Below are 19,561 nucleotides of genomic sequence, written 5' to 3' on the forward strand. Positions count from 1 at the left end.
GTGTTAGTCAGCTCCAGATACGTGACTTATTAAACACATATCTTGTTTTATATGTAACTTTTTTATCAAGAGAGTCTCTTGCTTTCTCTGAAGGAACTTTGGTATTTATGATCATCCCTAGTCAAAATTATGGCTATTCAAAAATAGACCTCGATTTAATATTGTTGAAACTTTAGAGAATGGATAGATTAAAATAGTAATTTTTTCACACTTTCTTCTTCATTATACTTTATAAAAATGTTATTGAGTTTTCTGCTATATTTTCTATTTTCTGTGCTGTAATGACTAAATGTCACAAAATAATGGATGATAGTCTTAAATATTCTGTAGATTAGTTAACTGGAGCTTGAATCACTGAAAGTTGGTCAAATATGTTTGATAAATTATAGGGTAAACCATTGTGAGTTGGAGCAATAGCTAGTAGGATATGTGTGATGATTTAATTTGAAATGTAGGATACTGCTCTAATACTTATTTTTTTAAGTACATATGATTAGGGAAAAGAATGCTTTACAATTTTGGAAAAATTAGTTTAATGAAATACATTTTTTTCCTCATGTTCTTAGCCTTCATTGTTAAACACACAGAGAATGTAAATAAAGACTGGAGGAGTTGTTTATAAATTGGTTTAATTATTTTTTAAAGCTTATCCAAAGCAAAAAGTCCATCAGATTTTTTGTTTTGTTTTTTTTTAATCTCCTAATTTATTCTCTCATTAAATTATATGTGGAAATGCTGAGTCTCTTCATTCAGGTCCTTTGTAAATTATGGAGTTTAACTACTTACCACATCAGAAAATTGAGAATATTACTCATTGAAAGGTTTTAACTACTGTCTGTGTTAACTTTAAGGTATCAGGAGTTGGGATTTCTCAGCACTGCTAATGAAGATCCCCCTTATAGTCCAATAAGCTTATCAGGACTTCCAGAGTCATGACATGAACAGTTTAATTGAACCCATCCACTCTGGGCAGGTGACTGGAATAGCTGATTAAAACATAAATGCTGCTTTTAGGTTAACCACAAAGGAACAACTCAGGATCAGTCGTGATTGCTGAAGTATTCGCTATTATCTTTTAGGTAAGAGAAAAGAAAAGGATAAGGAAAGAAGAGAGAAGAGAGACAAAGATCACTACAAACCAAAACAGAAGAAGAAGAAAAAAAAGAAAAAGAAATCTAAGCAGCATGGTAAGTACACTGAGATGGTTATTCCCATTTTTAAAAAAATTCGAAGTTTCCTTTGATTCCCCTTTTCTTTTACAAAATGGAGTCATGACAAGATCCCCATGTTGAGAACTGAAAAGTTCCTGTAGCTGTTCTTTACATGAAATTTCAAAAATATACTACTCTGTGGCCTATACATTAATTGTTGCAACTGATTAGACACTTTTCCTTCCAGCATTATAGTAGACTTGATGCCCTGACCAAGCACCCTTTAGCATGCTCAAGTAATTATTCTCAGTCTAGAATTGTAGAATTCCTTAAATTAGCTTTCAAGGATGAGAGTGAAATAGATATTTTTAGAAGAATTTGAGAAACCAACAGAATTTGGTATCAGCAAAGGCCATGTGAAAATGGAGCAGAAATCAGAGGAGTGCAGCCCCAAGCCAAGGACCCAGAGGAACCAGAAGTTGCAAGAGGCAAGGAAAGGTTTGGCCCAGGGGCTTCCAGAGGGAGCACTTCCCTGTCAAGCCCTGATTTTGGACTTCCAGCCTTCAGAACTTTGAGTAAATAAATTTCTGTTGTTTTAAGCCACTAAATTTATGGTACTTTCTTATGGCACCCCTAGGAACGAACACAACTCTAAATGTATTTTAAATGATTTAAATAACTTTGCTATCAAAATCAGGAGAGAATAATATGGGAAAGCCAGCCACAAACTCTTTCTTAGGGATATAGATCCAAAATCCATAAATAAATGTTATGAAATTAAATCTAACAATGTGTTAAAAGGATATGACTACAGAGGATTGATATGCAAAATTTTATCAGAAAATTAGATGAAACTCAGTTGTTAAAACATAGTGAAATCTGTTTCATACATGCTGTATTGGCACAACTGACCAAGTAGATAATAACAGATGTTGCTAAGGAAATGAAGGCAACTGCACATCTACTGTGGGAAACAGATGGGGACCAGGGAGTAAGGTGACGATGTGTGTTCCATGTGGCCTAAAAACCCCTGAGGAAACTCACACGGTGCATCAAATATGAGAGTGTTCACAGCAGCACTGGGAGCAGCCCAGCTCTCCATCAAAAGTCATGCATTCCTTCAGTGGAGTAAATAAATGAATTACAGCAACAGAATCACGGGAACAAAATGGTAAGCTAAAAACCAAGTAACTGAAGAAAACAATGTTTCACTTATGTAAAGATAAAAAAGTTATAAAACTATATTTTTAAGAGATTCGACTGTATATGGGAAAAGCAGAAAGAAAAACAAGAGAATGATGAACAAAAATTCAGGATAGTGGTTGCCTCTAAGGTGGGGAAGGGGCGTTATCAGTTCAAACTGGAAAATGACGCAAAGGGACCTTCAAAAATGATGATACTCCCTTAAACTGCGTGATCAGTACCTAAGTGTTTTGTGCTATTGATATTCTTTGTGTCATACCCATTTTTTGTATTTATGAGACATTTAATAAAAACAGTTTTAAAAAATACATATCCAACTGGGCAGTTTTGTGGTTGGTAATCATTGTTAGTAAATTCTTCAGATTTTAACTCTCTCCATAGTCCAAAAAACATTCAGTTTTCCCACAGAGTGTGAAGTTTTCACATTCTCAAATTCTAAAGCTGCCAGAGTAAATTTGAAGGTACAGGATCAAAATGGGGTTCATAAGCTTGAAACCGCTTTCCAAAGAGTCTTGAACATTTCCGGGCATTTCTATGTGTGCCTTGCTCCTCACTCCTTTCCCTTCTGCCCACTTCTCCATCACCTCTTCGTATATAACTGTGGAATTCAAACTAGAAGTGATGTAGAGGTAGGAAACTCCAGAGTTTAGTAAACAAAAACTATTCACTGTGAATTCATTTGATGACTGAATACCTTCCTGTGAACAGTATGTCACAATACAGAAATGAGAAACTCAGGCTGCAAATAAAACTTCCAGATGAACTCCCACCTGACCAAAGGCTCTGAGGGATTTGCCTAGCTTAGGGGTTCCAATGGAGACCTGCATTGTCAGTGCAGGAATGGCCAGCTATTTCAAGTCATCTTATGGCACAGCAGTAAACCGTGGTCTGTTCTAATATTTAGTAGCAGATGCAGAATCTTATATACAAAATACCTGTGAAAGTGGGGAAAAAGATAACGGGCTGATACAAAACAAAATAAGAAGGGGGCTACACTTGGCAGCACAATGAGGGCTAGAGCTTAGGAGAAGGCAGGAAATTGTAACTTGAGAGAAGGAAGAGCAATTAGGATGAATAGAAGAAAAATGGCCAAAAAAACTGCACCTTAGAATTGTGACCAGCCCTTAACTATGGTAACCCTTTACAAAGAGCATTAAAACATACTTTAAATGGTATATATTTTTATTTTTTAATGAAAAAGAAAACTTTATATATTTGTTGACATTTTAAAATGAAGCTTACAAATGAAAACCTTAACTTTGTAAATAGAGTCCTGGTAAGATGCACAAAAACATTGCTATTTATAAACAGCAGGTGTTGAGTTTGGTCATCACTGTCATCTGTGTAATTAATTATTGCATTTGAGGAGAATTTATTCTGAGCTATTTACTTTATCTTAGAAATAGCATTTTTCCCCAGATGGTTAAATTAGAAGAGTGGTCTTTAAGCAGGAAATACAGGATTTTAAGTAACTTTGAAATTTTAAAGACATCTTAATGTTAAAGAATTGACATTATTACTGTATGAGGCTTCTAGTATGTTTTGTAGTCTATAGTTAGCACCATGAGGGAGTTTCAAAATTATTTCTTTTATTTACCACTCAACATTATTTTATATATCCTGCTGGTACCTTATGTACCCCAAACTAAGCATTTTATAAATATTAGTACTTCATTTAATCCTCATATTAACCCTTTACAGTAGGATCTGTTATGTTCATTTTACCAACAGTTAGAGAGAGTGAGAAAGAGAGCTCTCCAGCTCTCATAGCTAGCAAGTGGTGAAAAGCAGATTCATTTCAAATCCAAGCAGTCTGACTTACAAGTCTGAATTCTTAACTTTAACCACCATGCTATGTTATTAATACCTGAAATACTGTTTATCAAACTGTGTATTCTTCTCTTCAACAAGTTTTTACTTGTTGTTGGCATACTAAGTTCTTGTCCTTATCTGTTACTTTAATGCAGTTATGCTAAATAATAATTTAGATTAGTTGTTTTATTATTTTATGAGATAGTAGGTTAAGATATGTTTTGATTAACAGAATTGGTTTACAAGACATAATACCAACATTGTGTTTAATTCGTGTGTATGAGAAGTCACCATGTTGGAATTTAAGAGTGACGTCTTTGCTAGTTTTTAGCTTTCTACTTTGAGCAAATCACTTCATCTGTCTTTCATCTATCTGTAAATATAAGGATACTGAAGGCATACAGAGATTGAAAAGAAATAGAGTTAGAAGTGAAAAGAGACTTGAAAGCATTGCGTAGTAAAAAAGATTCCTTCAAGGAGTTTGTAAGTCATTGAAGTATATTGTAAGAGAGATAAGCGTACATAAATCTCTACCAGGAAAGTCTGATATTTGTGGCAAGAGTGGTCCAAGATAAACATTTAAGCTAGAAAAGCTGACACATCAAGGAAGGGGCTTTATGTAGGAGACCACTTCTGATCTAAGCCTTGAAGCATAACAGACTTTTATTCATAATAGCCAGAGGGAATTGGAGTGGGGAATACAGACAGGGTGCGGAATGCCAAGTTTTATTCATTTGTTAATGAAACCTATTAAATATCAGCCATGTTTTATTTTAGCACAAAATTGAGATTTCTTTCATTATTTTTACAGTCAGATTCTGCTTCTACTTTTACTTTTGCTGAAAGGGCAACATAGAATGGAGCTGATAAGAAGGCAGCCTTGAAGGTTTAGTATAGGGATTCAAATCCTGCCCATAACACTATAGCTAAGTGACCTTTGGCAGGTTATTTAAATTCTCTACATCCCAATTTCTTTTCTTCTAAAATAAATGGTAATTGTTGTTTTACTGCATAGATTTATTATTCAAATTAAATAAAGTAATCATTGTAAAGTACTTGATAAAGTACCTAGCATTTAATAAATGCCCTTTCCATGTCTGGGCCTAAGTAATATGGTGTTGGGCAAACTGCGGTTACGGTGAGGCCACCGGAGTCGGAATGGCGTCGTGCTGCCCACAGACTGCTATAATCTGACAGCATCAGCATTATCTGGGAGTGTTTCATTCCCAGTGTACTGGAGATGAGGCCCAGGAATCTGGGTTTTAACAAGCTTGCCAGCTTGTACACACTTTAAATGTTTAAATACACTGATATCACTTGTTCGTTAAGAGTGCAGCTTCCATAGTCAGACTGCCTGGGTTTGAATGTTGGCTTTGCCATTGATAGTTGTATATTCTTGGGCAATTTAGTTGATCTGTCCTGCCTCAGTTCTTTACTAGCAGTCCTACTTCCCTCATTAGATGCTTGTGAGGATTAAAAGAGTTAATACACATAAAGAACTGAAAATTGTGTTTGGCACATGGAGAGCCCTCAATCAGTGTTGGTTATTCTGTGGTATTTATGATGACGAGTGTAAGTTTCCCATGGCTGCTGTTGCAAATTACTGCACATCAGTGGTTTAAAAAAATACGTATTCATTATCTTAAGATTCTGGAGGTCAGAAGTCCAAAATGGATCTCTCTGGGTTAAAACCAAGGTATCAGCAGGGCTCCATTTTTCTCTGGAGGCTCTCAGGGACAGTCTGTTTTCTTGCCTCTTCTAGCTTCCAGAGGCTTCTGCATTTCTTGGCCCTTGTCCTGCTCCCATCTTCAAAGTCAGCAAATGGTCCAGTCTTTCTTATAGTGTTTCACTCTCACGTTGTCTCTTCTGCCTCCATCTTTTCACTTTTAAGGACACTCACCATTACATTGGGCCCACTCTATAATCCAAGGTACTCTCCCTGTTGTAAGATCAGCCAATTAGCAACCTTAATTCCACTTTTCCACATAGCTTAGCGCATTTAAAGGTTCTAGAGTTTAGGACATAGACATTTTTGGCAGACTGTTCTGCCTCCCACAACTGCCAACTTCAAATGGATACTTAGTACAGACCAGTACTTCTCTTATAAGCTCATTTTTCCACTCTCTGTCTTTCCTTTTTACCACTTGTTTCCACCTCTCATTTCCACCTCTCATGTATTCCTTAACCTGCCTCACTTGACATCATTTTCCTCACAGAGTTGAGGAGACAGACATCATCAGGTGGGAACTTGCTCATACTCTGTCCACCACATCTGCGTGCTTACATGAAAATATTCATCTTCTTTGTCTCTGTTAAAGTGGAGGGAATGTCTGCTTTTCTCTTCTTCTTCTGGCATTTCTCACCACTGCCATTCCCCTTTCCCACATCTTAAGGTTCATGTAGATGATGTGTAAGATATCCCATCTTACAGAGCCCTCCTCTAAATTTCTGTTTCTTCTCTGGTTTCTCCACCTCGCATTTCCTCTTCAGCCCCATCTCAGACCCACTTTCATTGCCTAGTTGCTCAAGCAAAAACCTGGGAATCAATCATGATAATGCCATCTTAGCTTTTGGCCTCTAGTCTATAATAGCACTCCATCTTCCTTGAAAACTTCTCCTTAGTTGCCATCACCTAAGTACCGAGCCACCAGCATTTCTTGTCTGGACTACTGCTGTAGCCTCTGAACCATCCCCCCACTTCTATGTGTGCCTTCCTGCACTCCATTCTCCATTCCACAGCTAGAGTGATCCTCCAGAAATGGAACTGTCACATCTTGCTCCTTCTCCACACAAGCATTGAATGACTTTTTATTGCATTAAGGTAAAACTTTTTTTAAAAAGCTATTCTGGCTCCTGTCACTCTAGCTTTGTTTCCCCCTTATTCACTGTGTTCCAGCCAGTCTTACAGCTTGCCAAATGTGGCATACACTCTTCAGCTTCAGAGCCTTCCCACATGCCTGGAATCACACCCCCACCTCCTTTTTTCCTTTCCTCACTATACCCTCAACTCTCCAGTAGGCTGCATGTGGCCTTTCCCCTTGCAAACATCTGTGGGACTCATTCCAAAACAGAGAAAAACAGAATTTTTACAGAGTTCTTCCAGGACTAGTTAATTACCTTCAGAGATTTTTTACTTGAAAAATATATTGATCAGATTATCACTATGTAATTGGTGTGCCAGGCATCAGGAGAACCTCTTTACGAATTGTGAGGAAGAAAAAGGTTAATTTCCATCTTGCATATCTTTTTTCTCTTCAACTTTTATTAGGTTGGTGCAAAAGTACCTCAATTGCTTTTGCACCAACCGAATAAGTTCTGGGGTGCATGTGCAGGATGTGCGGGTTTGTTATACAGGTAAACATGTGCCATGGTGGTTTGCTGCACAGATCAACCCATCACCTGGGTGTTAAGCCCAGCATGCATTAGCTATTCTTGCTGATTCTCTCCCCAACTTCCCACAGGCCCAGTGTGTGTTGTTCTTCCCCATGTGTCCATGTGTTGTCATCTTGCATATTTTACTGCAGACACAGTTGTGATTATAATGGAGAGAAAATGTAGAAATAATCCTTTTTCACCTCTGTACTACTTCACAAAAGTTTACCGGTACCAGTTAGAACCTGGTGCCCCCTACTATGCATATATTGTCTGGGGTATATTTGTTTCCCAATTGTTCTTGCTAAACCCAGTTCATCAGATACATATGTAGCTTTTCATGGATGAGAAGTGAAAGTAGTAGCATGATTATTTGATGTATCCTGAAACATGACTTTCGTTATTTTTATACTGACCTTAATTATCTGACACTTTATTAATATTTCTTTCTGTATCTTATGTTGCAGACTATTCAGACTATGAAGACAGTTCCCTCGAATTTTTGGAAAGGTGCTCTTCTCCACTAACTCGATCTTCTGGGAGTTCTCTGGCTCCACGAAGCATGTTTATGGAGAAAACTACAACCTATCAGTACCCAAGGGCAATTCTGTCCGTTGATCTTAGTGGTGAAAGTATGTGTAACTATGTGATGATTAAAACAAGACTTACAATTCCTAAATGTGTAACTGAGAATAAAACATACTCTGTTAAGGGCACATGAGTTAAAAAATTGTTAGCTAAACTAATATGAAAGTCTTGATGGGAGAAATTTGAGCTACTTTTTAATTTATATAAAGTTAAATTGGCTTTATACTTATTGGTGGAAAAGAGAGTCGTAAGGAAAATATTACTAGTGTATATACTTCTGTAGGTTTTTGTACATATATTTTTATGTTCTTTACTATCAACTTACAGAGTAGGTATTATTCACATTTGATATATAAACAAGCCGAAACTTACAGGGTAACTTTTCGGCTTAGGTAGTGTTAGAATTAAGACTCTAACCAAGGTCTGTCTTAACTCCATAGATAAGGCTTTTTTAAAATAAATATTTATGGTAATCTTAAAAGTATACTTTGAATTCCTGGTCAGATACATCTGTAACCAAAGTCCTGGGATGTAGTCAGACAAGTGATTTAAATACAGGCAGGAACTAAGTGCCGTTAGGTAGTCAGAAGGCCACGTCAGCAGTGAAGGGAGCACTGGAGTTCAAATCTGTTACTTTCCTGCAGGTCCAGTCCTGACAGTGGAAAGTGTTGAATATTCTTACCTTGCTTCCAATATTGTAAGCAATAGGAAGAGAGATCCCAGCTCTAGACATTGAGGGCTGTGGCATAGGAGTAGAGCTCTAATAGTGACCAGAGTCAGAGTGAGGAATAAGGGACGGGGCCTTCAGCATAAGTACAACTTAGGATCCTTATGAGTGTGCTCACTTCCTCCCTTTTTCTTTCTTCTGACTGCCCTTGATGGTGGATACTAGGTTAAATATTTTCTTTTGCAGCGTTTGCTTCCAGGTCTAAGTCCTCCGTGGCTCATTATGGAGAAAACGTTTTCTTTCCTTTATAGCACATGACACTTGTGAGATTGTATTTTTAAAAGCTTGAGGTATGGGAGGGGATTAAAAAGAAGTTACCACCACTCTTTTCCAGCAAATACAAGTCTGCTTTTTCCCATGGTTCAGTGGTTCTTCACCCCAGATGGACCTTACAATCATTGCTGTGGTGCTTTTAAACTATATTGATCGTGGATCCTACCATGAGGCACAATTGAATGAGATTTCTGGAAGGATCCTGGCAAGATACAACTTCTAGGTGATTCTGTGGAGAAGCAGAGGTCGATAATTACGTCAAGAACACCTTTACTGTGAATCATCAAGATCTGAAGATTATCTCTTGCTATAGAGAGATGGAGAATAGGGGTTATATCTAGGCTAGCTGTGGTGCTGAAACGAGAACCCTTGAAAGAGCATAAATAGAGCCATAGATATGTACTCTCTGTTCTTCTTAATCTCTGCCCTGCCCTTATGATCAAGTACGGAATCAGGAGAAAGAAAAGGAATGTTAGTAAGGTCTTAGGCCAGAAGTTCTCAAATGTTAGCATGTGTCAGAACTGCCCAGAGAAGGTGTTAAAACACATTTCTGGGCCTTACCCTCAGAATTTCTGATTTCCAACAAGTTCCCAGGTGGTGATAATGTTGCTAATCGGGGAACCATACTTGCAAAATGCTGTCTCAGGAAATAGCAATGACAGTTTAAGGGGTACTTGTTGGAAGGCAACAGCTGTTCTTGTGGCCCGTCAATTGGAGCCATGGTCTAGGTGGCTATTTAAGTGTAAGGGGGAACTTTTATTTGCTTCTTATATAACTTTGAGCTCTATCATCCATTTTACTCAACTTCCAAACCTCAGCTAAGCATATGTTTAGTGCTTGGGAGTTATTCAAACTAGATTTTCTGGAGAATATGATAAATTTGCTTGCTAACACCATAAAACCTGGTAATCTTTGCCATGCAAGTATATGTGAGATACAGTAATTCCTTTTAATGATATAATTTCAAATTAATTTTTATTTTATTTATTTATTTTATATATATTTTTTGAGGCAAGGTCTTGCTCTGTTGCCTAGGCTGAAATACTGTGGTGTGATCACAGTTCATTGCAGCCTCAAACTCCTTGGCTCAAGTAATCCTCTGGCCTCAGCCTCCTGAGTAGCTAGGACTACCAGCACAGGTCATCATGCCTAGCAAATTATTTTTGCTTTTGTAGAAATGAGGTCTTGCTTTGTTGTCCAGGCTGGTCTCAGACTCCTAACTTAAAAGGATCCTCTCACCACGGCCTCCCAAAGTGCTGGGATTGCAGGTGTGAGCCACTGTGCCTGGCCCATTTAATACTGTTTATATGCTATGACAGTGTTTGAAACGGTTTTATCCACATTCTAATGAACTTGTACTTGAGAAAGCCCAAAAGAAAATTTGGATTAAAGCCAGCAACATTATGGATGGTTGAAAGTTTCCTCTTTAGGTTCTTTTAAAACAAGTTACACTGTTCATATTAGATTTTCCGTATCTAGTTGATTTACTAGCTCCATTAATGTTTTCAGATATTTCTCTATTATCTATTTCTGCTGACCTTCCTTCCATATGTCCCTGTGACTTCAACAAGAAGAAAACTGTATTTTTCTATAAAACATTAATCAATAACAAAGCATTCAAAAACATTGAAACAAGAAAAAAGTAAACAAGATTAGAAGCTGATAGAGGAAACACTAAGTCACATGAATATGTAAAGTATAAATAGCTTGAATTTTTAAAGTTCAAATCTGTTCAACTTCAGTCCAATCTGATTTAGTCTGAAAAGAAGATGTTCTCTCTCTGACTCTCTCCTTAGTTCTTCTACAAACATTCTGGAGTGGCTATATTATATATCAGGCCTCATTCTAATCACTGGGGATGTAGAATTCAACAATGCAAAGTTCTTCCTGTTATGGATCCTGATATTCTAGTAAGAGGAGACAGATGATAAGCAGGTGAAGGGATAACTCAGAATGTGGCTGGGGGGTAGGGTGTGAGGTAGGAAGGTGCTCTGCTGATTAGCCTCTGTCAGGAGCTCACACAGCATTATACGATGTTCTGTGTCTCATGATTCAGTTTTCCTAACATTTCTCCATCCACACTACTGCAAAAATTTTAATGTTCCATCATTTCTTTTCCTTTGTTATAAATAAAGATTCCCCCATGTCTGTCTCAATTTCCATTTCCTCAGTAACCTGAGCAAAACGGTAGGCTTTGGCATTGACTCTGTTATACACACACGCCTAAAACCTGGCATGAAAATTGCGTTGTGTGTAGTAGTCATCCGTATAGTCTAGTTTCTAGAATATGCTTAATTTAAAAGAATATTTTTACCAAAACAAAATTAATACATTTTAAAAATCCCTTGGGGAACTCACGGTTCTGGTTTTAAGAAATACTGGTAAAGTGATTAAGAACACAGGCTTGAGAATCAGGCATTCCTGGTATTCAGTTGGTTTTCCTGCTCAGTGGCTCCGTTTCCCAGGCAAGTTATATATCCTATGTTTAAAGTGCTTAATATAGCACTGTGTGCTTGCTAAGTGCTATAGTAGTTGATGCTACTGATACTGTCAATATGGTATTGTTGATTTTAGACCCTAGGCAAGCTCCTTTACCTCTCTGAAGTTGTTTATGGTACGAATAATAAAACCTGTCCTCTTTACGATCCAGAGTTTTTTTTTTTTTTTTTTAGTGATTTTTCAAAAAGCACTTTATTAATCAAAAAAATAAGAAAAAAGAATGAAGAATCAGTGGTGTGCTAGAGCCAACTTGTGCTGGGTAGTGGGGGCTTACTACACATACCTGTCCCCAGATCCATGGACAGTGGTGTCACACTGATAGTATGAAATCACAAGGGGACAACCCAGGGTTTTTATGAGGGTCAGAAGGGATAATGTTTGTGAAAGTATATGGAAACTATGCAAATTTAAATTATTGACATCAGCCTTAGCCATAAATTCTGTAAGCATGAAGTCTAAAAGATACTTTGAGTTACTTATAATAGTGTATACTATAAGATGTAAAGCAGTCATATACCTAAGCTTCAAAAATCTTTTCTTTCCATGTCCAGAGACAAGTACAGTACAGTATTTTCATTTGTTTGCTCCCCCTTTTAAAATGTTTAATAGCTTATGATCACTTCTTGTAGCTCCTTTATGAAAAATAACATGAAAATAGAAAAGTTGCACTGAGTATACTTTTTATATATATTCTAGACTTATCAGATGTAGACTTCCTAGATGATTCTTCAACGGAGAGTTTGCTTCTGAGTGGGGATGAATACAATCAGGACTTTGATTCAACCAATTTTGAGGAATCTCAGGATGAAGATGATGCTATTAATGAAATTGTGCGATGTATTTGTGAGATGGATGAGGAGAATGGTTTCATGATCCAGGTAATTGGTTAACTTCTCTTCCCTATATATAATAATGAGTTAGTTGTTTCAGGTGCTCAGCAAATGCATCACGGTGTTTTCTTTCTTTACTAACCATAGTAATAATTAGGAGATTTCCTCATTAAGTAAAGTAGACAATGTTCTTATTTTAGCAGCTCTCTTTCTTTTCTAGGGTACGTAGTTCAGTGCCTTCAAGCTGAAACTCTTTAGAATGATTAGGGCGGTAAGCCCTCACACAAATGGGCAGGCTACATCAACCTTTCTCTTTCTCATCTGCATTCGTGTAATTATTATAATAATTAACAATTTAGAGTCACCCTTCACTTGTCAGTGATTAAAAGATAAAAATTTCCAGTATTCTTAAAAAAGGAAAAATTTTGTTGCAGGGTTAACAACTTCTTCTTGTAGGAGAGATATATTTAAGGTAAAAGGAAAGCATAACCCAAATTTTGTGATGCCAGAAGATTTGGAGATGTTAGTTGAGAGCGTGAAGAAAGAGTAATCTTTTTTCCCTCCCATTTTTCAGTGGTTTTCTGGAGGGAATTACAAATTTATAGCTTCACGACACAAGCAGTACTTTAAGAGATCATTGCTATAGACACTGGTACAAACTTTCTTTTATTTTCCTCTAATTTCCGCATTTTAATAAACTATTTTAAGAGTTTTATGATGTAATTGCCTAAATATCAGTGGGAATTAGAGAAATTATGACTTTTTTATGATTTAAGTACTTGATCAAAGCATATTCTAATAGGTGCAACAAAAGAAAGTTCTTGAAGTAGTTGACCATTTCAAAGACAAAATTCATCTTAAGTCATGACTTGATTTTGTTATGTTGAATAAGAATGGAACTGATAGTGGCAGTAAGAAGCCAAGCCAGCCAATTCAAAGAAAGGGCATGTATCCTTATTCCTAGCTTATTCCTAGTGAGGATCGGATGACCGTAATACTCCTCTGTTTTCTGCAGTGTGAAGAGTGCTTGTGCTGGCAACACAGCGTGTGCATGGGGCTGCTGGAGGAGAGCATTCCAGAGCAGTACATCTGCTATATCTGCCGGGACCCACCGGGTAAGGCTTTCTGCGCCGTGCTGATTGCCATGATGCCTCCATGTCTCCTCCAGGATTCCAGAGTGTATCAGCTGTGTTCACCACCACTATAGCAAGTTCTCACATGATGTCATTGATAGGTTGTTGGAAACTATGGCTCCAAATGAAACAGCATGCTATATGCCATAGGAACTTAACTTGTATGTATCAATTAGCTTATGGTACAATTCATTTCTTTATTCAGTGTGTCAGTTTCCAAGAACCTATTGATTACACTTAGTAAGGACTCACTGTACTTCTTGGTCAAGTAGACTGAACTTCCATATTAAAATTTTAAAATATTTTTTCACTGTTACACTTTTATTTTCCACATTGATTACTTAGACAAATACATTAGCATATATTTATCAACAAAATTACTATCTTACTGGAAGAGAAGAGGTGTAACTTTTTCCTGAAGAAGAATTAGCCTCTGTCTGTTCCTCTGTATCCATTTCTAGCTAGGCTTATTTGTGGCAATCGGAGTAGATCTGCATTCTGAATTTGCACGCTACTGACGTGGCAGTTCTGCATGTTCGACTCATTGTAGAGCAGGTGAGGTCTTAGAACACTGCCTGTGATGCCTTTATTTTACTGATGAGGCCGACTGAGATGGAATCTGTGCTTTTTGACTCTCAATCCACCCTGCTGTCTACTTGGTGCCTTCTATGCTAGAGGATCTTCAGAGAGCATATTCTGCGTGTTAAATTTAACTACAACCTCCAGACAGGAAATAACTAGGTTTTCTCAAATAATAGGCATGTGGTGAATTGGTCCCATGACTATTGGAAAAAAAGAAAAAAATCAAAATAAGTCACAAAAAAGTCACAGTAAGAAGCAAGAGAATTAATTATTCACAGCCATATGAATGTAGACATTTGTTTATTCATTCACCAACATTTATAGTGTTCATTATTCATTGTATTTATTCAGTAACGAATGTAGACATTTGTTACTTATTCAGAAGCATTTATTGGATGGCTTCTATTTGCCACTGTGGTGAGATGATTGATTTAAACCATGCCTTTAACCAGCTAGTAGTATAGTATGGGACACAGGCACATAAACACCTCATTGTAATAGGATCTAATTTGTATTAGCATGGAGGATGTGGAATTTCATAGGATTCTGTGAAATCACACACACGGGGGAAGGGTTCCGATTCATTCAACTAGAACTCTATGGTTCATCCAATTCAAAACAAAGGTTAGTGAAAGAAATAACCCTGCCGGGCGCGGTGGCTCAAGCCTGTAATCCCAGCACTTTGGGAGGCCGAGACGGGCGGATCACGAGGTCAGGAGATCGAGACCATCCTGGCTAACACGGTGAAACCCCGTCTCTACTAAAAAATACAAAAAACTAGCCGGGCGAAGTGGCGGGCGCCTGTGGTCCCAGCTACTCGGGAGGCTGAGGCAGGAGAATGGCGTGAACCCGGGAGGCGGAGCTTGCAGTGAGCTGAGATCCGGCCATCGCACTCCAGCCTGGGCGACAGAGCCAGACTCAGTCTCAAAAAAAAAAAAAAAAGAAATAACCCCTGTCTAGTTTTTATCCAGCCCTTTGAGCCTTTTTAGAGGATAAATGATGACTACAAAAAATTGAAAGCAGTGCACTCAGGGTTCCCTTTGCAAGTGTCATCTACCACTGACCACGTCCTTAATGGTGTTTCTTCTCTTGGATGGGCAGGAATGCTGAAGGTGTGAGGAGCTCTTCCTGCACCAGTTCCTCAGAACGCTGTCTTACTCTTTTTGAATCTACTCCTAGTGCTAGAGCTTGCCTTGCTTAATGAGCAACGTTAGTAGGGTAGCAGTTGAAGAAAAATCCAAATAAGTACAATCCTTTGTGATTTAATGTCAATTTCATCTGCAGGTCAGAGGTGGAGTGCAAAATATCGTTATGATAAGGAGTGGTTGAATAATGGGAGAATGTGCGGGTTATCATTTTTCAAAGAAAATTATTCTCATCTCAATGCCAAAAAAATAGTTTCTACACATCACCTGCTTGCTGATGTCTATGGTGTTACAGAAGTGCTACACGGGCTACAGCTGAAAATTGGAATACTAAAGTAAGTGAAGGAGAGTCACACTTCCGTGGACGTTTTAATTCAAACCAACACTGTCGGCCTTTTGATGGTCCAGAGTAACAGTTTGGAGGAGAGAACAGGTGTTTGAATAAAGTTTCATTTTTAAAAATAAGGAAAGATTAACAACCTTTTGGATGCGTTGGTGCTTCCTGCCTATTCTCCTAGAATGTGTAAGTGTGGTTAAAGATGTATATAGCATCTAGTATTTCAACACATTTTAGCTCCTGTCCCACTGTTTTGTATGCTTACCATATGTGCAAAATTAAGTGCAGTTGCTGTGGTGAACCCTATACATTGTGTCTTCCTTCAGGAATGCTATCAAGATGAAATAGATTCTAAGCAGGGTGAGTATTTTTTTTTCAATAAAGATTGATTTAGAGGGGATGAAGGGAGCCTAAAAACCAAATTCACTTCTCTGCTGTGCACCAAATATGTTAGTAATCCTGTACAATTTTCTCTTAAACAAGTCTGAGTCTCCCTAAAGAACGTATCAGAATATTCTTGAAGTCCTTATTTCCAGTCCTTCCTAATGCCTAACTGGAATTCTTCTTTAAAAGAACAAACAAACAAAAACCCACATTTTAAGTAAAAACAGGATGATTCACTGGTTCTTCACAAGATTTTCTTTTTTTTTTTTTTTTTTTTTTTTTTTTTAATTTATTTATTATTATTATACTTTAAGTTGTAGGGTACATGTGCATAACGTGCAGGTTTGTTACATATGTATACTTGTGCCATGTTGGTGTGCTGCACCCATCAACTCGTCATTTACATCAGGTATAACTCCCAATGCAATCCCTCCCCCCTCCCCCCTCCCCATGATAGGCCCCGGTGTGTGATGTTCCCCTTCCCGAGTCCAAGTGATCTCATTGTTCAGTTCCCACCTATGAGTGAGAACATGCGGTGTTTGGTTTTTTGTTCTTGTGATAGTTTGCTAAGAATGATGGTTTCCAGCTGCATCCATGTCCCTACAAAGGACACAGACTCATCCTTTTTTATGACTGCATAGTATTCCATGGTATATATGTGCCACATTTTCTTAATCCAGTCTGTCACTGATGGACATTTGGGCTGATTCCAAGTCTTTGCTATTGTGAATAGTGCTGCAATAAACATACGTGTGCATGTGTCTTTATAGCAGCATAATTTATAATCCTTTGGGTATATCCCCAGTAATGGGATGGCTGGGTCATATGGTACATCTAGTTCTAGATCCTTGAGGAATCGCCATACTGTTTTCCATAATGGTTGAACTAGTTTACAATCCCACCAACAGTGTAAAAGTGTTCCTATTTCTCCACATCCTCTCCAGCACCTGTTGTTTCCTGACTTTTTAATGATCGCCATCCTAACTGGTGTGAGATGGTATCTCATTGTGGTTTTGATTTGCATTTCTCTGATGGCCAGTGATGATGAGCATTTTTTCATGTGTCTGTTGGCTGTATGAATGTCTTCTTTTGAGAAATGTCTGTTCATATCCTTTGCCCACTTTTTGATGGGGTTGTTTGTTTTTTTCTTGTAAATGTGTTTGAGTTCTTTGTAGGTTCTGGATATTAGCCCTTTGTCAGATGAGTAGATTGCAAAAATTTTCTCCCATTCTGTAGGTTGCCCGTTCACTCTGATGGTAGTTTATTTTGCTGTGCAGAAGCTCTTTAGTTTAATGAGATCCCATTTGTCAATTTTGGCTTTTGCTGCCGTTGCTTTTGGTGTTTTAGACATGAAGTCTTTGCCCATGCCTATGTCCTGAATGGTACTACCTAGGTTTTCCTCTAGGATTTTTATGGTATTAGGTCTAACATTTAAGTCTCTAATCCATCTTGAATTAATTTTCGTATAAGGAGTAAGGAAAGGATCCAGTTTCAGCTTTCTACTTATGGCTAGCCAATTTTCCCAGCACCATTTATTAAATAGGGAATCCTTTCCCCATTTCTTGTTTCTCTCAGGTTTGTCAAAGATCAGATGGCTGTAGATGTATGGTATTATTTCTGAGGACTCTGTTCTGTTCCATTGGTCTATATTTCTGTTTTGGTACCAGTACCATGCTGTTTTGGTTACTGTAGCCTTGTAGTATAGTTTGAAGTCAGGTAGCGTGATGCCTCCAGCTTTGTTCTTTTGACTTAGGATTGTCTTGGAGATGCGGGCTCTTTTTTGGTTCCATATGAACTTTAAAGCAGTGTTTTCCAATTCTGTGAAGAAACTCATTGGTAGCTTGATGGGGATGGCATTGAATCTATAAATTCATTTGGATGCACTTGCCTTGGCCAGAAACTTGCCCCATCCTCTCCTTCCCTTCTCATCCTTGTGTCTTTCACATCCTATCCATTGCAATTTGTGAACATTGTTCAGTCCATTCCTCTCTCCCTTCCCAACGGTACTCTCAGCCAGGCTGTTAGATTTCACATGAACGATTGCCATGCTTGTCCATTCTCTGTGGCTCCAGCCTTGTACTCTATCAGCTCTTTCTTTGTACTGCTGCCAGTGTAAGCTTAGGAAAAGATAATTATCAGCTTGTCTTTCTTCAACTTAATGTACTAGAGCATCTTCCTGTTGCCCAATGAACTGAGTCCTTCCATGACACATACTTTGTCTACCATTTTGTTGCCACATGTTCACTGTGCTTTTTCCCCCAAATGTTTCAGCTATCCCAAACCATAATCCCCAAATGAAGCGAGCTTTTCCATTGCTCTAGGCCTTTACTCACACCCAGGATAAGCTTCTAACACTAGTGCCCCTAGCAGATGCCTTTCATAATTACCTGCCCAACTAGAGTTGACCACGTTCTTCTTGGCAAACTCCACGCATACTGGTGTCAGGTACTTTGGTATACTTAATTTTTTAATGCCCGTCTCCCCTTACTAAGTCATGGGATCCTTTAAAATAGGGCTTGTGTCCTATTCATCATTTTGTCTCCAATTGATACTGTAGGGTAAGTACCCAGTAACTATTTGTTGAATAAAATTTGCTTCTTTTTTATCATAAGCCTGAATATGAATTTGTTTTTTAAAAGGCCATGTAAATGCTAAGACTTAAGGGAGGGAATAATTTATTAGGTCTTTTTTTAAAACCTGATTTCCTTCTTGGTATCAGTGTGAGTTTCTCTGCATTCATAATTTTGCCAAAGATTTTAATTGGACTCTTTCTGTTTCATATACTTATAGGCCCTCTTTATGTTAATATTTTAAATCATAATATCTGTTATTATATACGATTTATTGAAAGTCCTACATGTCATGTGCTTTCATGTGATATTTCATTTAATCCTTATAATAAGCGACCTCATTTCATTGTTGGGTAGTGAAAGACAGATTTTATAATTTGTGCAGGCTTCTTTATGGCACAGCAGAATTCAGCCCCTTGGACTATTGGACTACAGTGCCAGCTTTTCTTCTACTATGCCTTTTCCTGATTGAGTGTTTTAGTATTTTCTGAATGTTAAATTACTAGGGATTCAAATGATAAAATTTATCATTTCAGAAACAATACTTGAGTATTATTGGAAGAGAACTAATTTAACTCAGTATTATCAAATTTGGAAATTATTAATATGCAAACATTATTGAGCCTTTTGAAAGGTTTATATCTCCCGAATGTCCTTTCACTTCAGCTCTGATGATTGGATTCCTGTTTTACTTACTGCGGAATTAACTGTACAATATCATGCTTACATGTTCAGTGAGGATGAGATAAATGGGCATTATCAAAGATTGTTGATGGGGTTGTAATTAGTATAATCCCTTTCGCGGTCACTTGGGTAGTACCTATCAATATAAATGTGCATGTTATCCAGCAATTCCATATCTAGAAATTTATCTGACTGAAATATTCTGACTTGTGCGCAAAGATACACACAGGTACACAAACATATAACAGTAGGGAATTGGTTGACTCAACTG

General features: G+C 37.7%; 1 protein-coding gene across 21 annotated transcripts in view; it reads left to right on the top strand.

Moving 5' to 3' along the window:
* PHF20L1 (PHD finger protein 20 like 1) overlaps positions 1-19,561 on the top strand; it is a 75,246-nt gene that overhangs the window by 48,800 nt on the left and 6,885 nt on the right. For 20 of the 21 annotated variants that reach the window (XR_651129.3, XM_009213606.3, XM_009213608.3 and 17 more), the window contains 5 exons: positions 1,080-1,187; positions 8,006-8,170; positions 12,322-12,503; positions 13,471-13,570; positions 15,455-15,650. Coding sequence is in view for 20 of the 21 variants with exons in the window: in XM_009213606.3 (XP_009211870.1) it covers positions 1,080-1,187; positions 8,006-8,170; positions 12,322-12,503; positions 13,471-13,570; positions 15,455-15,650 (751 nt within the window). In the remaining variant the exon portion in view is untranslated. Of the gene's footprint in view, positions 1-1,079; positions 1,188-8,005; positions 8,171-12,321; positions 12,504-13,470; positions 13,571-15,454; positions 15,651-15,978; positions 16,013-19,561 lie in introns of all 21 variants that reach the window. The other variant, XM_021942663.2, reaches the window with a different exon arrangement.

The sequence above is a fragment of the Papio anubis genome, chromosome 8, assembly GCF_008728515.1.
Source record: "Papio anubis isolate 15944 chromosome 8, Panubis1.0, whole genome shotgun sequence".
Classification (NCBI taxonomy): Eukaryota; Metazoa; Chordata; class Mammalia; order Primates; family Cercopithecidae; genus Papio; species Papio anubis.